This window comes from Toxorhynchites rutilus, chromosome 3 (assembly GCF_029784135.1).
Source record: "Toxorhynchites rutilus septentrionalis strain SRP chromosome 3, ASM2978413v1, whole genome shotgun sequence".
NCBI lineage: Eukaryota > Metazoa > Arthropoda > Insecta > Diptera > Culicidae > Toxorhynchites > Toxorhynchites rutilus.
The window spans coordinates 317,569,695-317,594,205 of NC_073746.1; the positions used below are offsets into that span (position 1 = coordinate 317,569,695).

General features: G+C 38.6%; 3 protein-coding genes across 7 annotated transcripts in view; 2 read left to right on the forward strand and 1 right to left on the reverse strand.

The window, feature by feature from the left end:
* Window positions 1–540: 540 nt before the first annotated feature.
* Window positions 541–24,511, reverse strand: part of LOC129780254 (40S ribosomal protein S8-like) — a 263,344-nt gene continuing 239,373 nt past the window's right edge. Inside the window, exons 1-4 of one of the 2 annotated variants that reach the window (XM_055788316.1) lie at window positions 1,992–2,039; window positions 1,595–1,701; window positions 1,130–1,529; window positions 541–752 (exon numbers count right to left, since the gene is read on the reverse strand). In XM_055788316.1, coding sequence (XP_055644291.1) covers window positions 643–752; window positions 1,130–1,529; window positions 1,595–1,701; window positions 1,992–1,995 — 621 coding nt within the window. In that variant the 5' untranslated portion in view covers window positions 1,996–2,039 and the 3' untranslated portion in view covers window positions 541–642. Of the gene's footprint in view, window positions 753–1,129; window positions 1,530–1,594; window positions 1,702–1,991; window positions 2,040–24,511 lie in introns of those variants that run through there. The other variant, XM_055788315.1, reaches the window with a different exon arrangement.
* LOC129780261 (pre-mRNA 3'-end-processing factor FIP1) lies at window positions 7,163–9,197 on the forward strand. The gene is made up of 3 exons (XM_055788326.1): window positions 7,163–7,581; window positions 7,649–8,844; window positions 8,903–9,197. Exons 1-3 carry the CDS (start codon window positions 7,285–7,287, stop codon window positions 9,048–9,050), a joined length of 1,641 nt encoding a protein of 546 aa, XP_055644301.1. The 5' UTR covers window positions 7,163–7,284; the 3' UTR covers window positions 9,051–9,197.
* Window positions 13,091–24,511, forward strand: part of LOC129780257 (kelch-like protein 5) — a 31,006-nt gene continuing 19,585 nt past the window's right edge. For 3 of the 4 annotated variants that reach the window (XR_008743874.1, XR_008743875.1, XM_055788319.1), the window contains exon 1: window positions 13,092–13,821. Coding sequence is in view for 2 of the 4 variants with exons in the window: in XM_055788319.1 (XP_055644294.1) it covers window positions 13,653–13,821 (169 nt within the window). In the remaining 2 variants the exon portion in view is untranslated. Of the gene's footprint in view, window positions 13,822–24,511 lie in introns of all 4 variants that reach the window. The other variant, XM_055788320.1, reaches the window with a different exon arrangement.

Below are 24,511 nucleotides of genomic sequence, written 5' to 3' on the forward strand. Positions count from 1 at the left end.
CACAAAAGCCTCTGACAATGTCTACATTCTCCTCCATAAGTTGAACGAGCGTTCAAACTGTTGGGAATTGTTGACTTTTTTCATTCGTGTGTTCAATTGCGCTGAAAGTTGATTATCAAGAAATTAACGATTAACAATTGAAATCGATGGAATCAGATTCAAAGTTTAACTTATTCAGGAAAATGAGACTACGTCGCAAATACCAAAAAAATAAACACCCCTAGCACAAGATAAATTCTCAAAGGTTATTAATACTCCACCACAATCTCCCGACATCAATCTCATTGAAAAACTATAAGAGTATCAGGACAGAAAAATTAGAAACCATCCAATACCCAACAACGATCACAAAAATTACACGATCTCTCGAAAACACCAAAAAGCTGATAGATAATCTCCGAAACGGCTGAATGCAGTTGCAAACAAATTTCAACCGAGTTTGTACCAATGTAAACCGTTTCAAACGCATTAAAAAAATTGATATTCCAAGGTATAATATGATATTATCACATAGCGCTTCCAACATAATTATCTCTCGAATTCGTTAAATAACTTTTTTTTATTCCCTTATTTCTGCAGAAGTTGGTCGTGTAAAAGATCTCAAGTATACACGTTCTGTCTGCTAGACGCCTCCATTCAAGCTTACTTCGATTTCTTATTCTTAATCTTTTTCAGATAAAACTCGAGTTCCTTTCCTTCTAGAATGTAACCGTCGGCACGTCCGGATTGTCCAGGGCGGGAAGCGATGGCGGCTATACAGAAGAATCAATAGAAAAACATACCCTCTTAGTAAAGCAGATCTAATAAACTCCACATTTGGTGGCGCATTATTGGAATAATCAGTGTAACTATGACAAAGCCGGGATCATTTTTCACAATAACGGTTCTTCGTCTCAAAACGAAACTAGGAAGTGTTAGACCCTCGGAGAGGGTGTGAATCGCTTTAGTTGTTATCATCATGCGAGAGTAAATATGCTGTGAAGGATTTGTGCATCGCGAAAATACATGCTATGAAATAATAGTAGGGATTGATGGTTCCATTGCTATCGACTTCTCAAAGTATGATTCGTTCTGCTTGGGTCACAAATCTTTCACGGCGCACCGACACAAACTTTCAAATTCAACATACCCAGCAGACGTCCAGCGTTGAACTGTTCCTCAAGAGCGGCATCGATTTTTGCTGTCTTCTGTCGCTTGATGTACTTCTTCATTACATGCTTGCTGCGCTTCTTGGCCAGAACGTCTTCCTCGCCGGCCTTGACTTCACGCTTCTTGCCCAGTGGCAGCAGGTAGTGACTCTCGTACCATTGGCGGAATGGAGTGGCATCGATAACAATGATAGCGTTCTTCACAAGCGTCTTGGTACGGACCAGCTCGTTGTTGGACGCATTGTAAACAACATCGATGATACGTGCCTTGCGAGCCGTTCCCTCCGAAGCCCAGGCAAAATTTCCAGCGTCCAAACGGAGCGCACGGAATTTTCTGTTTCCTCCACGGGTCCGCACAAAGTGAACGCGGGTGCCTCCAATCTGAAATCCATCAGAAAACAGACGTTACCTTTCAATTAACCTATAAAAATCGGAAATGGCATTACCTTGGTGTTGGCTGCTGGGCGTCCCAACTCATACTTCCTCTTCTTGCGGATCGCGGCCTTCTTTCCACCAGTGGCCCGCCTTTTGTGATAACTGTCACGGCTGATACCTGTCCGGAGGATAAGGAGAAGAAATATTCCATCAGACTCGCTACTAAACTGTTTCCACCGCTATTGAAGAGATGCTAAACACTGCAGTCTTCTGTCAAAATATACCGGAAACGTGGACAACTGTTTCGTTTGATTTTTCCTAAACAAATGATTCACTCTTGAAACAATCTTCAGCGGCTTGTAGGAACAATTCAAAGCTGCAACTTTTTACACATTTGCCACAATTCCTGGTATATCGGCACTGCTATTTTTATCGAGTTCCTATCTACACAATCGAACGACGACCTACCCATCTTGATGTGTTGATCGAGAAAGAAAGAATTGTTTCAACCGGAATAGCGAGATTGGTAGCCCTGAAAATTGACAACCACGGGTATGCGACGACTGACAACTTGACTGAGTTGTCAAAACTGGTATAAAAACGAACGAGGGAGTCACTGGTAGATCATGAAGGCGTAACATAGTAGGTATGTATTAATTTCAAAATATGGTAAAGTCGAATGGGCGTTTTTATTTCTGGATACAGAATGCCGTGGTGTGCGTCCCGTCGCGTTGACAGATTGCTTTAAAATAAACGTTAAACTTAGCTTTCAATACTTAAATCAACCACACGCATGTCATGAATTTGTATTACAGATTCAATCGCTGAATAGTAATTTGCTTCGTTTTCGTTTACACAAAATAAATTTACAAACCGTAGACAGTTGATGAAACGTGGCGCAAACGCGGCATTTTTAGGCCAAGTTTACGCGACAAGTAATCATTAGCTGTTATTAAACTAGTCAACCGAATAATTTTCGGGCCAAATTGAAGTTCAACTATTGATATTCACCTGGGTAATACAGCAGTGAAACGTTTTGAAGGCGTTTTTATTTTTGTTTGCTAAACAACCCAAAAAAAGCTGAACAGCCACAACTTAAGCCTGAAATAGCTTCTGCTCAACTATTAATGCTCTAACTAATCGACACCAACTGACAGTTAGCTGTAATGAAACCAATCAGTGGATTGATGGTCGAAAAATAGCATTGAGTTCTTAATAAGACAATGTGCTGAGCTATACGTTGTATAAAATATTATTCAGACCAAATTGAAACTTTCGTTCAATCACTGATATTTACTTATGTAATATGTCAAAGAAACGTTTCGAAAAAAATTTTGAAACGTCAATAATTTCTCCTAATTTGCGTGAACAAGGTTTGAATAGAGGTTTTGATTACAAATATTTTAGGTATTGTTAAGCAGAAGGCTGAACGAAACTATGATGAAAACATCTTATTGATGGGGAATTTTAGATGGGTATGGAATCATCGTGTCTTATTCCCGAATATACTACATGTGAAAACAATGTGAAGTGAGTACAACGTAATTCCGGATTACACGCAACTGTGAACATTTGGTAGAATGCATTATGAATACACCGAGTTCATCCATCGATGTTTTTTTTTTTTTTTTTTATTTCTGTATTATAGTGACTTTCAACACATTTGGCTGGTTCGTCACTTTTACCTTCCATTTCGGAAGAATGTCGGGAGTGAGAATTGAACTCGTGACCCTTAGCGTGAGAGGTATGGATGTTACCGCTACGCCAGATCGCCTCCATCCATCCATCGATGTTATTCTGGTTTACACTTCACGCTCTCGTTTGTGTAAACAGAGCGATTCCTCGTGCTCATCGTAATCGCCGATCATATTCCTTTTTCGACACAACTTGTCCACTATTCGAGGATAAACAAAACAAAATGAACACAGGTCATTCAGGTTTCCACTCCACTTTCTACACGGAGTTTATTTTTACAGTTCACGATCGGTTGAAACGGGAATAGGTACAAAAAAGTGAAATGAGATATAAACATAGTGGAACGTAAGTGTAAGTGGATACGACTGATACGAGAATAAGGCCCATCATCTTCAAAAAAAACAAAAACTCAACACTGCGAGCGTATAGCGTGATATTCTGAGCCCAGCTTCAGGCTAAAACCAAAATGTTTATGTAATGGCATATGTAAACTGTATGGTACAGAGCGGGAATTTGACAGGTGGTTTGTTATTAATTATCTACTATCTTAGCGAGCCTCACAATGAAATAAAGAGAGAGTGAGGAAGAGCATGCTTGAAGATTTAAATTGTAAAAATTTGAATGAAAAATAAATATTCGATTGAATTTTAATACACAAAACACATAGTCTCGGCCTTTCTACAACCGTTATTAAATGAATGTCCTTATATTTCCACTAATCAATACATTATATAAATGGGTACTTATATTTATTTATGATTGAGCTTGAGCTTGAGCATGGGTAGACTGTACAATTCGTAGTTGCTCTCCGTGATTGACCTGAACCAACCAAATTGCAAAAAAATCAGAATGACGCTTGGGACTAGCAAATCATTCTCGTTGTGCAATTTTCGGTGATTCGAGCTTTAAATGGTCAATGACGACGGGCACTCAACGCGAAGCGCGGTTATGATCATGTAATCCATATTCATGGAAACAACAAAAAGAACTGTAAGCCACATCTCCACACAACCCTGCCAAAAAACAGTTTCGGAATGTTTTGGAAACATCATTTCTGCAGCACAACACAAATGTTTTTCCACCATAACTAAAAAAAAACACAAAACCATGAACGGAGCTAATGACAAACACGTCTTCACGCGACGACTGCTCACACGAGACTCCGGTACTTATATTTATTTCATTAATTACAGAAAATATTTCCTTGATACAGAAAAGTTAGTTTTGACGTAGGATTACGTCTTTCGGGAACATATTGGGGTACAAATTGAAAATTGAAAATCGAGCACATCGTGAAAATTGTCCAATTTCAAATGCTTATTACCCAGTCATTTCATGATGGATTGATGAAATTGTTGCGTGAATGGATTTCGGCTCTCCATAACAATTTTTTATATTGAAGAAAATAATATATGTCATGAAACTAACTTTCGAACAATTGAAAAATCTCAACCCCTCTCCTCACGGAAATACCCACTTCTAATTGGTCGATTGACGATTGACGACACATGCGGCGGGTCCCTAACAGAGACATCAAAACCAAGCTGCTTGGGGGAATTCAGCATTGCGAATACATAAAAGTAGGAGGAGCTTTTGCTCCCACCGAAATGTGTTCCCTAACAGAGACATCAAAACCAAGCTGCCTGGGGGAAATCAACATTGCAAATACATGAAAGAAGGGGGAACTTTTGTTTCTTCTGAAATGTATTCCCTAACAGAAACATCAAAACCAAGGTTCCCAGAGGAAATCGGCATTGCAAATATATGAAAGTTGGGGGCATTTTTATATTGCAAGTAAGGTGAATGATAATAATCAAGGTGTGTTCTCGCTCGAGAACGGGTCATTTGGTTTAAGCTGTCTGTTTTGTTGTGTTCATTTTCACCAAAGGAAAGTTTATACGGTGAGAAAAATTGGAAAGGTGAAGAAATATTAGAAAAAGAGATTGCTCTACATATAGTAATAGGTATTGTTAGTTCAATTAAAATTGGTTTGAATAAACACTCAGAAAGTAAAAATTATAAAAGAAAATTACCTTTTCCATTTGAATATGTTTTCTCTATATTAAAGAAACATGTTTTTACTGATGAGAAATATTGATAATTGTGTTTGGTATTGGTAATTATCTTATATTACATTGGTGAGTTTTTTTTCTCTTTATTTCATCCATAAATAACACAGGAGGCATCTCCTCTAGGATCACAGAGCGCGGTTTTATCATATCTCGTTCCACCTCGGTATCTTTCATCTGATACGCAACATCCAACGACTATTTACCATCCGTCTGTCATCATCACTCGGTAGACGCTGGTGGAGTGAACAAACAATACCAAACAACCAAACGAAACAGCCCTTCCCAGGAGGCCACCAAATCATTATCAAAGAGTTTAACGATGTAATTCTTCAAACATATCCAAAACCAACAGATAGCCTAACGGAATCCTACGTCAACTATGCGGTCCTGTCTCATACACAACCCTCCTGTGACTTTTTAGTCATAGTTTTCATTCTAAACTTCTCGTGTTCTTCGCAAAAAACCATCATATTACTCGCTCCACAAATACAGGCTGTTTTTTTCGCTCCAGAGATACCAGATGTTTCTTTAGCGTCTTCGAAAAATATTATTACTGAAATAATAAATAAATTACTGAAATGTCCAAAAATTATGTTATTTGCAAGCAAATATTTCAGTTTTATAAATAAGTCAGCGTGTCCCGTGGCCGAGTGGTTAGCGTCATCCATATCATGCTGCGGGTTTAGGTACTACTCCCGTTCTGATCAGGGATATTTTTCGTCAAAAGAAACCGATATCTTCCGAAATGTCACGCGTATTCTTGGCGTACCATTTGGCATAGAAATCTTAACTAATCAGTACTTAGACGCAGGTTGTTATTGGCATTAAAGAAATAAAATATTCATAAATTCATGACTTTGTGTTGATGGTATAATGAATGATTGGTTTCGTTTTACAGGGATTTTTTCTTTCAGAACGGATTTGTTTAGTGTTATTTTATAAGGTTAACTAAATAAGAAATACTACTTTTCATTAGTTCATAGTGCTCAACATACAAAATATATTCAAAATACTCAACTTATTATTAGTTCATACAATGCATTTTATTTCTTCAATAAATGAGAGTTCACAGCAGTCTGGAAATTGATTCATTTTCTTTTATGATTCCATTGTGCTCCAAACAAAATCTCGAAACGCATCACAAACCTGCTTCCCGGTTTTTGTTACACCGCGATTATGCAATGATCTTTATAAGTTTCGTAAAAACTCTTCACTCTCCATCATAATATCTGAATATCCTTCTCTATTGATAATAACATGCAAAATATATATGGTCGCAAAATATGTGCTAAAAGCAGGTAGATTTTTTCAAAGTAATCATGTTTTAGTATTCGTTCAATATTTCTGTAGTATTTGACGAGATCTGTGCAACTAGAATCCAGTTTTCTTTCGAGTGTGATATTTTTTTCCAAGAAAGAAAAGCTAATCGGGTTTGATTTGATATATCGATCATGGTTAGTGGATGGTTAGTTTCATGACATATATTATTTACTTCAATATAAAATTTTTTTATGGAGTGCCGAAATCGATTGACGTGAAAATTTCATCAGTCCATCATGAAATGACTGAGCAATAAGCGTTTGAAATTGGACAATTTTCACGATGTGCTCGATTTTCAATTTGTACCCCAATATGTTCACGAAAGAGGTAATCCTACGTCAAAAGTGCATTTATACGAAGTGTGAAAATATTGATACTCCGAAAAAGTAATTTTCATCTGCTATTTGAAATAAAATCCAATATGATTGACGTCATGTGTTTACATTCAAATCGTTCAAATCCGTGTTGACGCCGGTAGTCTACCTCGTTTTGTTACAGTGATCACACTAATTCACCATTGCATGTGTTCCACCTGTATATAAATATTGAGCTCGAATCTGAGAAAAATATTTCACATTTCAACCTGAGAATTTCAACTAGAAGCGCGACAACATAAGTTTGGGAAGAAAAATTGTGAATTTTCCGTATTTACATATAAACAGCATCCTCCAACCATGGCGGACGAAGGGAACGAAGATAGCTGGCTGTATGGGAATACGAAAGATGACGGTAAAGAGGACACCGCTGGAGACAACGATAAGAATGAAACCACCGATGACGGTCAGAATGGAACCTACGACGAGGTATCCGATCCGCACTGGGAGGAGATGCAGGAGGATGAACAGAAGCGATTGAATATGGTTCAGGGCAGATTTCCAGATGACGATGCCGACCAGCACGATGATAACGCAATGGATTCGAGTGATGTAAACCCGTCGAGAGATGATGCGGCCGAAAGAGAGGAAGCATTTGTAAGTAAACATGCGTAGTCAATTGACGCTAAATCAGAGTGTGAAATTTATAGTTTTAAATTTATAGCAAGGAGAAGACGATTCACATCTACAGGAAGATGAGAGCCATCAACGTGAGGAGGGGCCCGAAAAACCGGAAAGAAGCGATGGAGAAATGGACTCAGAAGATAGCGATGATGACGATGTCAATGTTGTTATAAGGGATATCAAATCCGGTCCGACGTATAGCATTGTTAAACCAAGAGGGCCAATAGTGGTTCAACAAGCGGCGCAAGCCGCCCCAGGACTAGATAAGTCTAAGCAACCGGCTGGTAAGTTTAGCATTGAAGAATTCGAAAGCGTTGGCACTATCAATGGAGTTCCGGCTCATGAGTTCAGCATTGATTCTTTGGACGAAAAGCCCTGGCGTAAACCTGGTGCTGACATAACTGATTACTTCAATTATGGATTCAATGAGGATACGTGGAAGTCTTACTGTGAACGACAGAAACGTATGCGTATGCATGAGAGCGGTGTGGGCCTTCAAGGGCTAACCATAAATAATCCACAAGCCGCACAGACACAAAACAACTGGAGAACTGGGCCTCCGCCTCCTAGGAAGATGAATGGAATCGATGTGATCGGTGGTATGAATATGCATCCCAGATCCGAGGGAGAAATGATGCCGCGTCATCCTAAGGAAAATGTTATTCAAGTGATGACCGCCGATCGTCGTGAATACAGCCGATCGGCCACCAAATTTGATCCTTCAATGGGACCACCGCCCTTCGGAGCCCCTCCAGATTTTTATCATCCCGAACCTGATTATGGCGATTATGGTTATGAGCCGACACAGGAATCGCAATGGAATCAGGAAAGTAACTGGCAGCCGCATGGTATCAAGACTCTCACGCCTGGTCCCTCTCAAATGATGCCCCCAGGAATGGGCATGCCTCCTCACATGGAAATGATGCCTCCGCCAATGCAACCTGGCATGAACATGGGACCACCTGGAATGGGTCCACCGGTAATGCGTAACCACGATCGGGAACGGGAGCGTGACAGAGAACGGGTTGAACGAGAACGTGAACGAGACCGTCACATTAGGTCTCGCGAACGAGAGCGGGAACACCGTCGGGACCGTGAGAGGGACAGAGAACGGGAGTTATCGGTAGTGAAACCCGAACTAATGGAACCTGAACGCGCTCGCAGCGAAAAGCCGGAACGAGAGCGGGATCCCGAGAAGGAAAAACGCTCCTCGAAAACTGATCGTCATAAAGAGAGGTAACTGTGTGTTACGTTCTGCCATTGGATCTTATTTCAATTGTATTTTGTTTCTCAGATACCGTGAAAGGTCACGTAGTCGTGAGAAATCTAAGTCTAGAAGGAAATCGCGTAGTCGTGACCGCGAGCGCGATAGCACCAGCAGACACAGCAGTCGGGCAGACAAGAAGAAGTCTCATCGTAAGGATAAAGAAGAGAGCGAATAAAGCTAATTGAGTGGCATTACGAATATATCGTACTAATAATTGCTTAATCACGAAGAGAACAACTATGTCCAATGTTTTGATCGGTAGTACCATAATTGAGTTAATAATTGAAAGGAATTATTTCATATAAACTTTACCTTATATAAAGCGAGTCATCTGTCATTTCCAATAAAACTAAGCATTTTGAATTCCAGAGAATATTTTCACTCACTAAGACCACATTCAAAAGTTGATACAACATGTGCATTAGGGTGGCCGCGAAAATTGTCATGTCAAATTTCAAAAACCGACCGTGTACATTTTGTTTATTGATTTTTGATTTATTTTTTTTGATTTTTTGAGTCCCTAAAAAATGACCTGTGAGAAATTTCAGCTCAATCGGACATGAATTAGGGGTGCCTTGAGGCAGCTCGTTTTGAAACGCTCAAAATTTTGATTTTGGGGATTTTTTGAGGGTCCATAAAACAAATCTGGGCGCTCTGAGGCACCCCTAATTCATGTCCGATTGAGTTGAAATTTTGCAGAGGTCAGTTTTCAGGGACTAATAAACAAAATGTGGGTGATCGGTTCCTTGTTAATTATTGACCCGAAAACATGTTTCAATAGCTTACAAACAGGCCATTGAAATCACACAAGTCTGTATTTAAACGAATGCCCGCTCGGAAATTCAATCAGTTATGATTGCGCAGCGGTTGATGTACGATCGCTGAAATCTGTGTGTCTTTCGGGCCTTTTATCAAAGAGAAGAATGTATAACGACCTTCTAGATAATTACCAGATGATAAAGGTTCTGGAATATAAAGTTTGCATATTTCTAATATTCTTTGTCTCTGTATTCTTGGTAAACTGAGAAGTAATGCCTTTTTTTTAGATGGGACATAAAAAAATGATATAAAAGGATTTCTAGGAATTTCCTTTTCTTTTTCTTGTTTTCTTGTCGATATTGTTCATTATAAAAAAAAAATATCCCCGAAACTGTAACTGTTAAAAATTACCATAAGCCATCGATTAGTTTATAGTTTACTGTTTACAATTCTTCCACAAGTGAAATTCTTTCACAAGTGTGTATATGTATGACCAAGCAAACCATTTGTCATGACAATTGTCATGCGAAAATGCGAAAACAGAATAGAAACTGAGAGAGGTTGGCGTCGACATCATGCCTCATACCGTATGTTTCTATTCTGTTTTCGCATTTACGCATGACAATTGTCATGACAAATGGTTTGCTTGTGTATGACCATTATATTTAGCGAATAACTATACGAAAGTCAAACATTTATATTTTGCTTTTGAACGTATAAATCTAACGACGAATATATCGACGAATAGTTAATATATGGATCCGTTCAATCCAGTTACAGAAGGGACTGAAATCAAATAAGAATAGTCCGGTAATGATCTAATGCATTATATTCAATAAATATTCCACGCCACTAACATTAATTTGAGTGTTTTGGTCGAAAAATTATTCAAGATTACCTTAGCATGGGTTCCCTCTCATTGTTCGATTCCGGGGAATGAGAAAGCGGACTCGCTAGCTAAGGTGGGCGCTTTAGAAGGTACACTTTTTGAAAGGCAAATTACTTATAATGAACTTTTCCACATTCCTCGTCAGTACACGCTCGTAAGTTGGCAGCGCATGTGGAGTGGAGATGAGTTCGGTCGTTGGTTACACACGATTATCCCTAAGGTCTCGACGAGTGCATGGTTCAAGGGATTGAATGTAGGTCGTGATTTCATTCGCGTGATATCTCGGCTTATATCTAATCACTACAACCTAAACGCGCATCTCTATCGCATTGGGCTCGCAGCAAACAATCTTTGTGATTGTGGCGATGGCTACCACGACATCGAGCATGTTGTCTGGTCGTGTATCCGGTTCCATACTGCTCGCTCTCAGCTCTCTAGAGCACTGAGAGCACAAGGCAGACAATCGGAGATCCCCGTCCGGGATATCTTAGGTAGCCGTGATCCTGATCTTCTGCTTCATCTATACCTGTTCCTCAGGAACGCCGATGTCAACGTTTAATGATGTTTCCTTCGTTGTGTCCCCGTTTTATATCCCTCCTATCCGATCGATAAACTTTTACTTAGTCGCGGCAATACATACACACACTCTTTACAGATACACGGGCCAAAGGTTGTGCAGTCCACTGATCATTCAACAAGAGCCAAAGGTTGTACCGCTCATGACAACTCTACATGAACTGATGATTTCGCCGGTTAGTGACCATTCTATCCTGGATTCCTCGAGTCGAGAAAGACGCACCACGCTAGATATGAGGTACAGACTAGGGGGGCGTTGCTGATTAATCCCAGCTGCATCCCAATAGGAAGTATCCCGTGTCGGGCACACGTACAGAGCATTGGAGACAGCAACATCCGAATTACGAAAACACTTGTAATACTAACCTCGAGCCAACCGCGAGTAATCGGTTACATATTAGTAACATAGATAATAAGAAAAATTTTCAAAGTATTGAACTCCCGGCCCCGTGAGGCTAACGCCATATGAGCCTTGATAAAAATATATATTTTGGAAAAAAAAAACATTAATTTATACATTTCATTGAACAATATTCTAAAATAGGAAAAAAGGTTCTTGTCCGTAAAAGTTACTCCTATACTCGCGTCGGTGTGTCAGACCGAAAGTGTTAAAACACTTCTCTTTTGTACCAACACATGCGATACGCTAAACGATGACGAACGACGAATAACGAAGCTAGAGAGAATCACAAAGTCGTAGTGTTGATATTTTCTGAGAAATGAATGAATTATTGATTTCTCGGTCTGACAGATCAATGCGTGAGTATAGGAGTGTTAAGCAAATTTGCGGTTCGAGAAATACGTACACTTAGGAGATGCAGTAACTTCAGAGGGAAATGTAAAATACATTGATTGTTTAGCATTTCTTCCATTCACATATTTTGGAAGTCCACATCCGCATGCACCCATCATGCGTTCGTACGGAACCGCCTGAACACAAATGGATAAAAATTTACCTTGGAAGTTGACCAGACTGTTTAAGGCTATGACAGATAGAATGCAGTGCTGTGTGCGAATATCGGATGGACTATCTGATTTATTCGATTGGGGAATTGATCGTCAAATAAACTTCTTCCAAATTTGCACTGTGTCGTCTGTGGCGTATTAGGAACAAAAGATTCTGTGACTCTGACTTTGTTCATTTACGTTTTTGGTCGACGCAACGAGAAGTAAAATGGAATTGAAATTAAGTTTAGAACACCTCAATAATACTGAAATTTCAGTTTCTGCTAAATGTCAGCCATTAAGATTTTGAACGCTAGCATTGATTTATGAAAAAAAAACTAGTTCGTTCAATTCATCTGATTATTTTTACTTTTAATAATTTTCCTATGTAGTGGACTATTATAAGAAAAGTAACATACATAAACAAAATCTGTGACGTCACATATTTAAAAATCTTCCCACCTTTCATTTTCCATCTCGAGTGAAGCCTAAACCCCACTAATAAATGAAATGCCAAAAAAATAGCTACTCAAATTATAACGTTACATCGATAAAAACGTTTTTGCTTTTAATTTATAAACATGGATATAACCACAATCAGATAATTAGTGAATATTGCCAATAGGAAATCTTTCTGTTTTGCTCGGGTATTGCACATGGTATAATTTGATACGAAATCGCGTTTATCTATTATGTGTGCAAGAATGAAATTTTGTCAACAATCAGCTGATCCAATCTGGCATCAGTCCCCACACTGCGTAAATATATAAATACACAGTGGTGAATTGCACAAAATATGATTGTAATGTGGAGAAATATGGATTTCAAGCTTGTCGATGGCATACATAATTCTGTGAAATATTCAATTGATTTCTGCATTACAGTAGTTCTGAATTCACAGAGTTTTTGAGGAGTAAAGCTGCTAACATGAATATGTTTTTCGTAACTAAATTAACACAGTGTGCGATATCGATTGTACAAACACCAACCCAAACAAGTAACCGAAAAAGAGAGAGATAGAGAGAGTAACGTAAACTGAAAGCAAACAGCAAACACAACATTCGACCTCCATCACGTTTGTGTACGCCAGCCGTCTTCAGATCAACTTACTGCTAGAAGTGCTGTAGTTCATTGATTGTGTTGCACGAGTGGCGGATCGCGAAATTGGTACTTTGTTCTGTAAGCTGTGTGCAAATTTTCTCGTGCTGTCGTCCGCCCTTCGCCAGTGTTGTAATATTAGTTCCTTTGCTGCTGGCAGCAAAAAGCTATAACGAATGTCATTGTGGTATTCGCACCAACAAAGCAAAGAAAAGCCAGCTCCTGGGTGATTCCAGCTTTCCACTGAAAATCAAAACAACAACACAAAAGGGAACGGCAGATCAAGAACGGGCAGCAGATCGGTTCGAGCGAGCACTAGTTTTCAGTCTCGAGTAGAGAAACGACGCGAGTGGACAAGTGAATTCTCCCCCTATAGACCGCAGAAACTAAACGAAGGATTAGTCAAGTGGAAAAAAAGAGAATCGTTTAGTGCTGTGTATTTTAGTGGAATTCAGTGTACAGCTCAATAACGAGCGGAAACATACCCGAGTGGAAACAAAGTGGAAAAACATGAGTGAAATGTCTTGCAAGGGCAGCCCAACGTCGAGCGCTAGCGCTCGGATTAGCCTGGTCACAGACGAGAGTCATTTCAGCCTGGCCAGCCTCAATTCTTCCGCCAGCCAGGACGAGTTCTTCCGGTGCAGAGAGCACTCGGAATTGGTGCTCAGGCGTCTGCAGGGTAAGTGACCCCGAGGGAGAGGGTGGGGGACACGGGAGAAAATTAGCTGAGAATATGAAAGGTCATTACCCACAGATGCGACTTTCACTCTTTGTTGCAGTGAACTTGAAAATCATGTTCTCATTTCGCGTTTCGTCCGATGTTGCTTCATGCTTCGAGACGTAGAGCGCAGCGAATCCGGTGCTTCACAGATGGAGTATAGCACAAACATTGGCTGAACTTTACCTTTTGCTGTTTTTCTCCATTATAGCGTTTACCAACGATTGTGGGGCAAAACATTACAACAGAAATAAAGTGCAACAAATTGGATAAGCAGCTTTAAATTTGTGCTCTTATTTTATTCAAATTGAGCAGGAGACTGTACTGATTACTGACTCGAGAACAAGGCCATCGCAACGAGTGATGTTTGATGATTAACGAAATTGACGTAGTGATGGACTTTAATAAGTCTCTTCTACTTATTCATCTATAGCAACTCAATTCACTTCTCTTCGATTCAAAACACTTCTCTTTAAAAGATGTACACTTACTCTGGCACTTTTTCCATTCTTGGAAACAATGTTCCATTCCAACAAACATCGAAATCATATGACTTTGGACCTTATCACGATCGTCACTTCACGGAGAAAACGAAATGATTTGTATGCAAGGTTCTGTGCGCCTAATTTCGTTTTCACCGTGAAGTGACGGTCGTGATCAGGCCCTTCGTGTATGACGATTTCGCGCCAACTCGACCAGATGTTGGCATGACCCTCTCAGAAATGAAACTTTTTGGGCGTGAAGACCTTACCTAATTAAGCAACTTGGCATACTTAGTTTTCATAGAAAATTATCTAGACATATGGACATATGGAAAGGATTAAATATTTTTGATAATTTTTTTAAATTTTTTTTTACTCGAAAATGGTAAGTCCTATAAAAAAGAGATCTATTGAAGAGTTTTAGGAAAATAAAATCAGAAAAAATACCGAATTTTTTTTTAAATTACCTAAGGGGCTGTCCACATACACCGTGAACAGAAAAAGGGCGGTTTTAGACTCCCCCCTCTTTCTCCGTGGTCAAGCGTGGGCATTTTCATACCCCTACTCCCCTTTGTCCACGTGGACATTTTTCCTTTTCAAATTAAAATAATTAAGGAAATAACTGATTTGCGATAAAATTCCATTTTAATTCCCTTTAAGTTGTTTTTATTTCAAATTTTACTTGCTGTACCCTGTACCTGCTTCGTTGTGGCCCATTGTTCTTGTATAGTAGAGAAATGTGTGGCATAACAAAGCATATGCTTCTTGTGAGTATAATTTTGAAACATTTATGAGTTATCACTTAGTTATCACTTACTTATAGATATCACATAGACACCAGTAATAATCTAGTCAACTTGATTATTTCGCTTTCTTTTGAAACATGGAATCCCAGCAGAACCTTTTACTACAGAGATATTCTCGATCGAATGAAAAGTTATCCTTTCATTTTGGATTATGAATATTTAATGACAACGATCGCACAGCAAATCGAAGGGCAATTGTGGAAACTTGAAAATGTTCTATACAAGATCCAGTTATTGTTTTGACAAATGCATTGTTTTATAACAGAGTTACAGTGTTACTCGAAATTTTAGATGAAACAAATCTTTGCCCACTCCGGAATATGTTCGATCACAGTAAATGCCGATTCATATTCAATCTGGATTTCCGATTCATCTTTAGTCGGTAGCGCCATTCCATTTCCGCCATAGATCGGAGAATTTCCAGAGGGTATTAAAGGCGTTTTAAAATATTTTATAATTTTTTAAATCCTTCTGGGCCATTCTGCATTGAGTATCTAGATGACTTTCAAAGTGCTTGCGAGGAAAAATGACATCAGACAACTCACGATACATTGATTCCCAACCATGGAATCAAGCTCAAATCTCAACTATGAAAGTTGAATTTTTCTTGAGACTCATTTTTTGCGCTAAATTGACCCCAATTCAAAATTACGCTATTTAGAAGAATTTAATTGCATTCATTTGAAAGATGAGAAAATTAAAAAAAACACAATTAAAAATTGTGGAACTTTTTAAATAGTGAAAGATAACAATAGGAATAACATTGTTGTGTTGAGGAAGGAATTGTAGAAGGGTTGGATATCTTTAATTTTGTTGATAGAAACAATGAAGTTTATTTTTATAATATTTACGAAAAGTTATAAAAACCCTTGAGAAACACAAATTTTGAGTATTTTTTGACTTCTTAAAGGTACTTCAACCCATCAATTCAAATGTTTTACAACTGCAATCTATGCGAAATTTTCTGAAAAAAATAGAATATTGGGTCAACTGATTCAAGTTTGAAGACTAGTGGTGCATGTATCATTTCCCGCAAATGTTTAAATGTTAATTCCTAGTAATTGACGGAATTCCAACACTTTGAAAAATTATACCTTTTCGAGACAAGTAATGTGAGAAAATAATTTTACACGAAATTCTGCATGAAAAATTATACAGACATTATTATCCTAAGACTAACTGTTCTCGAGATAGAACAAAATCTATAGAAAATTATATTTGATGAAAAAACCATATGTGTAATATCATGAAAACTTAACCATTATGGAATCGTTTATTTTTCATAGGTTTGGGCTATGAACGCGGGCTATGCATAGCCCGCAACTATGGAATTATAGGATCATACAAAATAGCTCTGTCGTTCGCAGTTTACATGAGTTATTTTCAGAAGTTCAATGATATTAGTAAAAATATATGAAGCACTCTCAGGCAGCTTAATCCGTTTATTAATAAATATGGAATACTCAGGATGGGCGGAAAGTTTTAAAATTCTTGAATATGGATCAGTTTTTATTTAATTTAGAATGTATCGGTGATTATATTTGAAAAAATATTTATTTTTCGTGTCCACGTGGACATATTCTATACCCCCCACTCCGTGGACAAGCGTGGACATTTTCATACCCCCTACCCCCCTAAAATTGTCCTCGTGGTATCTGGACATCCCCTAAAGGATGAATGAAATGGCTCTGTAGATGTTTGAAAATTATCAGCCGTGACCGGCAGCAAATGTAAAGTGGCGGAATTCAACAAAGTGTTATTTAGCAACATGAGTCATGCCGTGATCTCCAGGATTTGCAAGGATTGCAAATGCAGTGCTGGTATTAACAACCTCCTGTAACCGTACTAAACTACGTCGGTAACTGAAATGGTCGTTTTTTCTAGGAAGCACGAACCCGCCCAATTCCAGCTTTACCTATCCGGCAAAACGATCCAACACTCTATGTTTTTCAAATACCTGGGTGTATATTTTGATTCTAAATGTACCTGGGGGAGACACATTGCGTATTTGAAACAGAAATGCCAGCAAAGAATCAATTTTCTCCAAACAATTACCGGAACATGGTGGGGTGCCCATCCAGGAGACCTCATTCAGTTGTACAAAACAACGATATTGTCAGTGTTAGAATATGGCAGTTTTTGCTTCCGATCAGCTGCCAGGATTCATATTCTCAAGCTGGAGAGGATACAATATCGTTGCTTGCGTATAGCCATGGGGTGTTTGCATTCGACACATACGATGAGTCTCGAAGTTTTGGCAGGAGTACCCCCGCTTACTCTTCGGTTCACAGAATTATCCTACAGATTTCTCATCCGTTGCAAGATCATGAATCCATTGGTGATTGATAACTTCGAAAATCTACTACAACTGACTCCTCAGTCAAGTTTCATGTCTTTATACCATGAGTACCTTACCCACGACGTGCACCAGATCCAGATCACCTACGCTCCTACGCTCCAATGTTATTCCGTCGATATTTTCGGAAAAATATGGGAAAGTTGGATCTGATAAAATGTTCTTTACTGACGGTTCATACATAAACGGGTCCACTGGCTTCGGCATCTTCAATGAAAGTTCCAGTGCCTCTTTCAAACTCAAAGATCCTTGTTCCGTGTATGTCGCAGAAATGGGTGCGATATACTATGCTCTGGGGATCATTGAAACACTGCCCATCGACCATTATTTTATTTTTTCAGACAGTCTCAGCTCAATAGAGGCAATCCGCTCAATGAAAGTTGATAAACGCTCATCTTATTTCCTAACAAGAATAAGACATCTATTGAGTGTTTTGGTCGAAAAATTATTCAAGATTACCTTAGCATGGGTTCCCTCTCATTGCTCGATTCCGGGGAATGAGAAAGCGGACTCGCTAGCTAAGGTGGGCGCTTCAGAAGGCACACTTTTTGAAAGGCAAATTGCCTATAATGAATTTTTTCACATTCCTCGTCAGGACATACTCGTTAGTTGGCAGCGCATGTGGAGTGAAGATGAGTTCGGTCGTTGGTTACACACGATTATCCCTGAGGTTTCGACGAGTGCTTGGTTTAAGGGGGTATTCTAGTGTAGAGACACGAATTTCGGACGTTTTTTCGAACTCCGTAAAAATAAAACAAAGAATATTTTTACTATCCATTATATCATTATTCGTTTATCTATCTTTCAACAATAAAACAAAAATAGGACGGAAAAAAAATATTCATAATTAGAATAGTTACATGCTGGTGAAGTGAGGGTGTTCAAAAAAAAGTTGTGCCATGGCGTACACGATTCCAGTCCTTCTGGTTATCTGAAACAAAAAAATCGAACAGATTCTGAATCAGTAAAGATGTCGCTATGGCATGAACCTCGGACAAGTCAAAAACATGGGTTTTAACAAAATGGCGGCCGTTTGAAAACAAAAATGCTGTTTAAAACGTTTTTTTTTTGCGTTTACCGATTTTTTAAAAATAGTAAAATTAAAAAGTTATAATTTTTTATTGGTTCATGCGATAGAGAGATGTATGCAGATTATTTTCATATAAATTTGACATAAATCGGTTCAGTAGAACTTGAGATATCGTGTACGCCAGTTTGAAAAAACTAGTTTCGAGAAAAACGCGTTTGAAGTTCATTGTTATGGCCGTAACAGGTTAGATACCGTATCACTAAAATGGCCATAACTCAGTAAATAATGAGAATTTCGAAAAATCCTGTACAGGGTATATTCTTAGATACTTAAACTATAGAAATATGGTAAAAAAAAAATTTCGATTTTTTCAGATTTCTAGACTAGAATACCCCCTTAAGGGATTGAATGTAGGTCGTGATTTCATTCGCGTGATATCTCGGCTCATGTCCAATCACTACAACCTAAACGCGCATCTCTATCGCATTGGGCTCGCAGCAAACAATCTTTGTGATTGTGGCGATGGCTACCACGACATCGAGCATGTTGTCTGGTCGTGTATCCGGTTCCATGCTGCTCGCTCTCAGCTCTCTAGAGCACTGAGAGCACAAGGCAGACAATCGGATATCCCCGTCCGGGATATCTTAGGTAGCCGGGATCCTGATCTTCTGCTTCATCTATACCTGTTCCTCAGAAACGCCGATGTCAACGTTTAATGATGTTTCCTTCGTTGTGTCCCTGTTTCAAATCCCTCCTATCCGATCTATAAACTTTTACTTAGTCGCGGCAATACATACACACTTCTTCTTCTTCTTCAATGGCACTAACCTTCCTAGAGGAACTTTGCCGTCTCAACGTAGTATTACTTGCGTCATTTTTATTAGTACTTAGTTGAGATTTCTATGCCAAATAACACGCCTTGAATGCATTCTGAGTGGCAAGCTCTAGAATACGCGTGATCACAGTGCAAGTCGGAGGAAATTTCTTTGACGAAAAATTCCCCCGACCAGAACGGGAATCGAACCCGAACACCCGACATGTTAGTTATGACGCTAACCACTCGGCCAAGGGAGCACAATACACACACTCTTTACGTCAGGCTAACGCCATATGAGCCTTGATAAAAATATATATTTTGGAAAAAAAATACGTCGGTTAACAGAAATAGAGAAAATACGTCTACTGGGATATACCCAAAATGATTACGCAGAAACAAAATAATGCTATTTATTTTCCATCACTTTATATTTGCTGCCGTAAGAACTGGTAATTTTCAAACAGCTGCAGAGCCATTTTATTCATCCGTTAGGTATCTATACAATTCATTTATTATTAGGGTAAATGATTTTGGTTTGTCCAGTCGAAAATATGACCATGGATTGTCCACTTTTTTGAATGCTCTAATTCAGCACACCTTTGTCAAATCAGGTATTCGAATGTTTCAAAACATATAAATAAAATTGTCTTTTTCATGATTTACAGCAGTTTTATAGTACATTTTTACGGAATCACATGTTTTAAAGAATTATACAATACATCTTCTATTGGTGTCAATGCGCCCCTCATTCGAGCTAACTTTTAATCGATCATCAGATGATTATTTAGCACGTATTCAGACCTTTTCTGGGTTATTACACTTACAAATATTGTAAACATCATGCTTGCACACCATTTGTATCAGATTTACATAGCTAAACCATTAAATTAACGCATTTTGTTGAACTCAATTCTGATCATGAGTTGTCCAATTCAATAATGTTGTTTTGTCCACATGATTTCCATGGCAACCGTTTGACGCGCTGCAGTTTGTTTATGGTGTCCTTCGCGCATAGCAGAAATAAAGTTTCTCTGTGTTGAGTGTGTTGAGGTGAACAATATTCTGAAGAAAGCCTAAATTATGAATGGATCGATGTGATGACAGTAAACTCAAGCAATGAAAAATGCAACATTTTCTTGAGAATTCGAATGTTTTCATTCAAAAATCGTGATTTGTAAAACCGGACAAACCATGATCATTTTTTGGACAAACCATAATCAGAGGTGGTCAAACCATGATCATAATTTCTTTTTGAGGAAAATCGTTAAAAAACGTAAAAAATTGAATGGTTTCAACGCCTTATGGTAGTATTAGCAACTAGAGACTTGGTGCTTTTCAACAAACCCAAACTCGTATCGATTATATGCGATTTTCATGAAGAAAAATCAATTTGCATTTACTAGTTGCGTAAAAACACAGCAAATCGGACAAACCAAGATCATTTACCCTATCATATCTACAGTTACTTACAGTGACCCTTAATAGATTCCTAAATCAACAACAACTATCCGATACCGGACCAACCGATCAAGAGATTTTTGGCAGATGGCTATTGCTTGAGAGCTCTCGTTGCTCTCTGAATAGAAACATATTGTATTTGACTACAAAACCAAGCTGAAAACTGTACTTTAGCATCCAAGGGTCACCATAAATCCATTTCTACCTGTTATTGATTTGTGTTTTGTAGAAAATTTCAAGAAAAAATCTTGAAAAAGTTTTTGCCAGGAAAACTTTTTTGCCTTAAATATGCACAAGTTGCGATGTAAGGAAGAGTTGTAGGACACATATTTATCTACAATTTATCTACCATTTCATCAAAATGTGAGATGATCATTTTGAGAAAATTTTCTGAAATCGATTTTTTTCAGTGTAGCATTTCAAAAAATATTTTTTCAGATTTTTTTTCTGAATATCAACTATTTTCATCAAACCCTTCCAAAAAAAATTATAAAAAAATGATAAAATATTTAACCCTTTCCATATGTTAGTCTAGATTTTCGGAAAACTAAGTATGCCAAGTTGCTCAATTAGGTAAGGTTTTTACGCCCAGAAAGTTTGATGATGATGATGGCCCGCCTCATACCCCTACAAAGGTTTGAGCAGGACGATTTATCTTATAGATAATATTTAAGTTTAAAAATATGAAGAGACCAGTATTATAAAAAAAATGTAAGGGGTTGTATCTAGGATACGACCGCATATTTTGGACATAGAACTACGCAATTATATTATGCAATTCACTTGTTTACCACTTCGAATATTATTTTAGAATGCATCGAAATTTTTGGAATATATTATGTTCTTCGTTACAAATAAATTTGATGAACGTCCTTTTACGTTTGATATGATGTCTAGGACTACCAAAATATGTGAACGGAAGAATTGCCAAACGATCATTGTATTTTGCATTTCCCTTGCATGTTTTGACAAAGCGGATTCCCTCAGGTACATCGATTTTGAAGTCTGTCATGGGGGAACCGTAAATCGGGCCAATCACAACTTGGCAGTTAGGGCGTTCAGATAACGCTTGTCATTTTACAATTATTCAATTGTTCATCTCATGGAAAATAACATTTTAATTATTATGATAGACGCGGAGAAATATTTTCAGTCAATTGATGCAAACATCTTTCCGATCTATTAAGGAATGCTCGAGTTATAAGCATTCGAAATACGAGCAGGGTTAGCACATGAATCGGCAGAACAAATGTATGGGAAAAAAGGAAGTTCTTCCAGTTTTCACGAATTTAAACCGTTTAGAGATTAGCGAATTGTAATGTATAGCATATCAAACAAATCTTAGAGAATTTCCCATTCGATTGGTATGCAAATCATGAGAATTCGTTCACAGTTAAAATAGTTATTAACGTTAACTTTATTTCATAAACCTGTTTTCTGTTTTGGCACCCTGGAACTGGATCTGTTGCAGGCATAAATATCTATTTATAGAACAGTAAAAATAGGCAAAATAGTTTCATTAAGTTCTGAGAGGGTCATGCCAATCCCATAGACGAGTTGGCGCGAGATCCGTCGTATGTTAAATCATATATAATATCTAATCAATTCACAATTCTATCCAATGTCAAACGTAATGTCGAATGAACTCATATATCGGCATATGGTCTGTATCCGCAATAATCTGGACACTCAGATATTGTTTTTTTTTATCTGTATTATAGTGACTTTCAACTCATTTGGCCGGTTCGTCACTTCAACTTCCATTTTTGGAAGAATGTCGGGAGTGAGAATTGAACTCGTGACCTTTAGCGTGAGAGGCATGGATGTTACCACTACGCCAGATCGCCTCCACATCAGATATTGTTATGAAACAGCCATGAAGCAATCAATTTCCACTCTAACGAGAGTTACAAATTGTTACAAATTTCCATGTTCAAAACATCCATATAAAATTCTCGAACTTTGCGCTTTACTCCGGTCATAGGAGTTTGTATAGACTCCTCGGTTAAGTTACCGACAGCTCTGGCTCAAATTTGTTTGGTATGGTAATGTTTGGTATTTTGAACCTCGTGCTTCCTTCCAGAATGCACCCGCTTCATCAGAGCCCAATATTTTTCGATTGGGCGTAACTCGGTATAATTGGGAGGATTGGCAAGTTTTGGTATAATATTGACCCAATTGGCTTCATATCGCTCAGTCACTTAGCATTCTGACATGATACCAGATCAGACCAAAAAAAAAAGGATTTTAATCGTAAATTTGATAAAAGGCAACAAGGCAACAAGGTGATAAAAAATCACTTTTCCTACCACAAGTGTTGATTGCTGGCTTCACAAGATATATTTTTTTAAATTTTAAAATAAAATTTCGTCAAGGTGGTGTTGTGCAGGTGTTGCATTTTTGTCCATTACAATACGAAAAGCCAGTCGTGGGAATTCTTGAAATCGTGAACGCAATTTTCATCGTCCATAACAATATACAAAAACTTCAATAGAGCTTTCGAGCAGATGATTTCGTCGTCAAATTTTGTTTATCGTTGCGGCTTTTTACATTGTGCCCCATTATAGAAATTGAGTCGATAAGAATTTTGCTCGTTAGCTCTATTTTACTATTATAGATACCGAGCAAGTCTATATAGCATCGATCGAGCTAAAGCTATCAGTGCAACTGTCAGAACTTTTCGAGTTGTTTGGTTTGCTTGTCGGATATCTTCAGAGAAATATTGTCGGTTTCGATTTGCATCGACGATGTTGGCAACGATGATGGGGCTTTTCATTCGAGATTCAACTCAGTCAGTTCCCCTTGATAAGGATGACCTGCATCCAGTCGGCCGGAAATGTTGTGGTTCCCTGCGGATAATGCAGGGTCAGAGTTGAGCACTTCGGCCCCCGGAGCTTCGTTGGATTTCATATTTTTGATTGCTGTTTCTATTTCTCGCAATGACGGCGCCTCTATGTTGACGCAGGAAATGCGTCTCAATGGAGATGGCTCTCGGTGGGGTGTTGGTGACTGGTTGTTCGAGGGCACGTGGAGTGGCTGCTCTAAGTGTTCGTACCAGCGTTTTAGCTGAACAGTGGGCCGGTTATCAAATGACCAGTCGCGCCTTTCACAAGCATCTTGGTATTCATCCTTGCTCTTTTCAGGCGTCGTGATACATCGTAGAAGAGGAGCTCTTCTCTTCGTTAGCCCACGCTCGCTTGTCCCGTCGAAACGAGGGCACGATACCGACGACGGGCTGTATCTTTTTCCCTCCTGGTTCTTTGTTGCTCTATCGCTATACTACTTTGGCGTCCTTTCGATCCGGCGGTCCACTGGTCCTCGATGCTGTCATTAGAAGGAACATCCTCGGCTTGGGTTCCATGTTCATCCACAAAAAACTTCTTCACGTTAGGATCTTCCAGTCGGCGAGTGTTGAATCTATGACTGAGCTATGCCTCCTTCCGTTGAAACCGTGCTATGCGAAATTTAAATTATTCAACCTGATTTCTTCGACAAATCATCAGTTTGGATAACTGTTCACATATTCAATGAGAGGAAAACAGATAGTTTGTTTGGTTTCAGTGATTAATTCGCGTTCGAAATTACTTTGTTGTTTGGGGCAAAATGAGCCACCACTGGATGACGACTAACAATGTTATGTTTTCCTAAGCTGATCTACCTCATCACATGTTGCTTTTCAAGGGGTCCCTTTTGTAGCTTTGA

Coding starts and splice junctions, on each gene's coding strand:
- LOC129780261 (XM_055788326.1), top strand. CDS start 7,285: ATGGCGGACGAAGGGAACGAAGATAGCTGGCTGTATGGGAATACGAAA. Junction 7,582..7,648: donor CCGAAAGAGAGGAAGCATTT/GTAAGTAAACAT, acceptor TTAAATTTATAG/CAAGGAGAAGACGATTCACA. Junction 8,845..8,902: donor ACTGATCGTCATAAAGAGAG/GTAACTGTGTGT, acceptor TTTGTTTCTCAG/ATACCGTGAAAGGTCACGTA.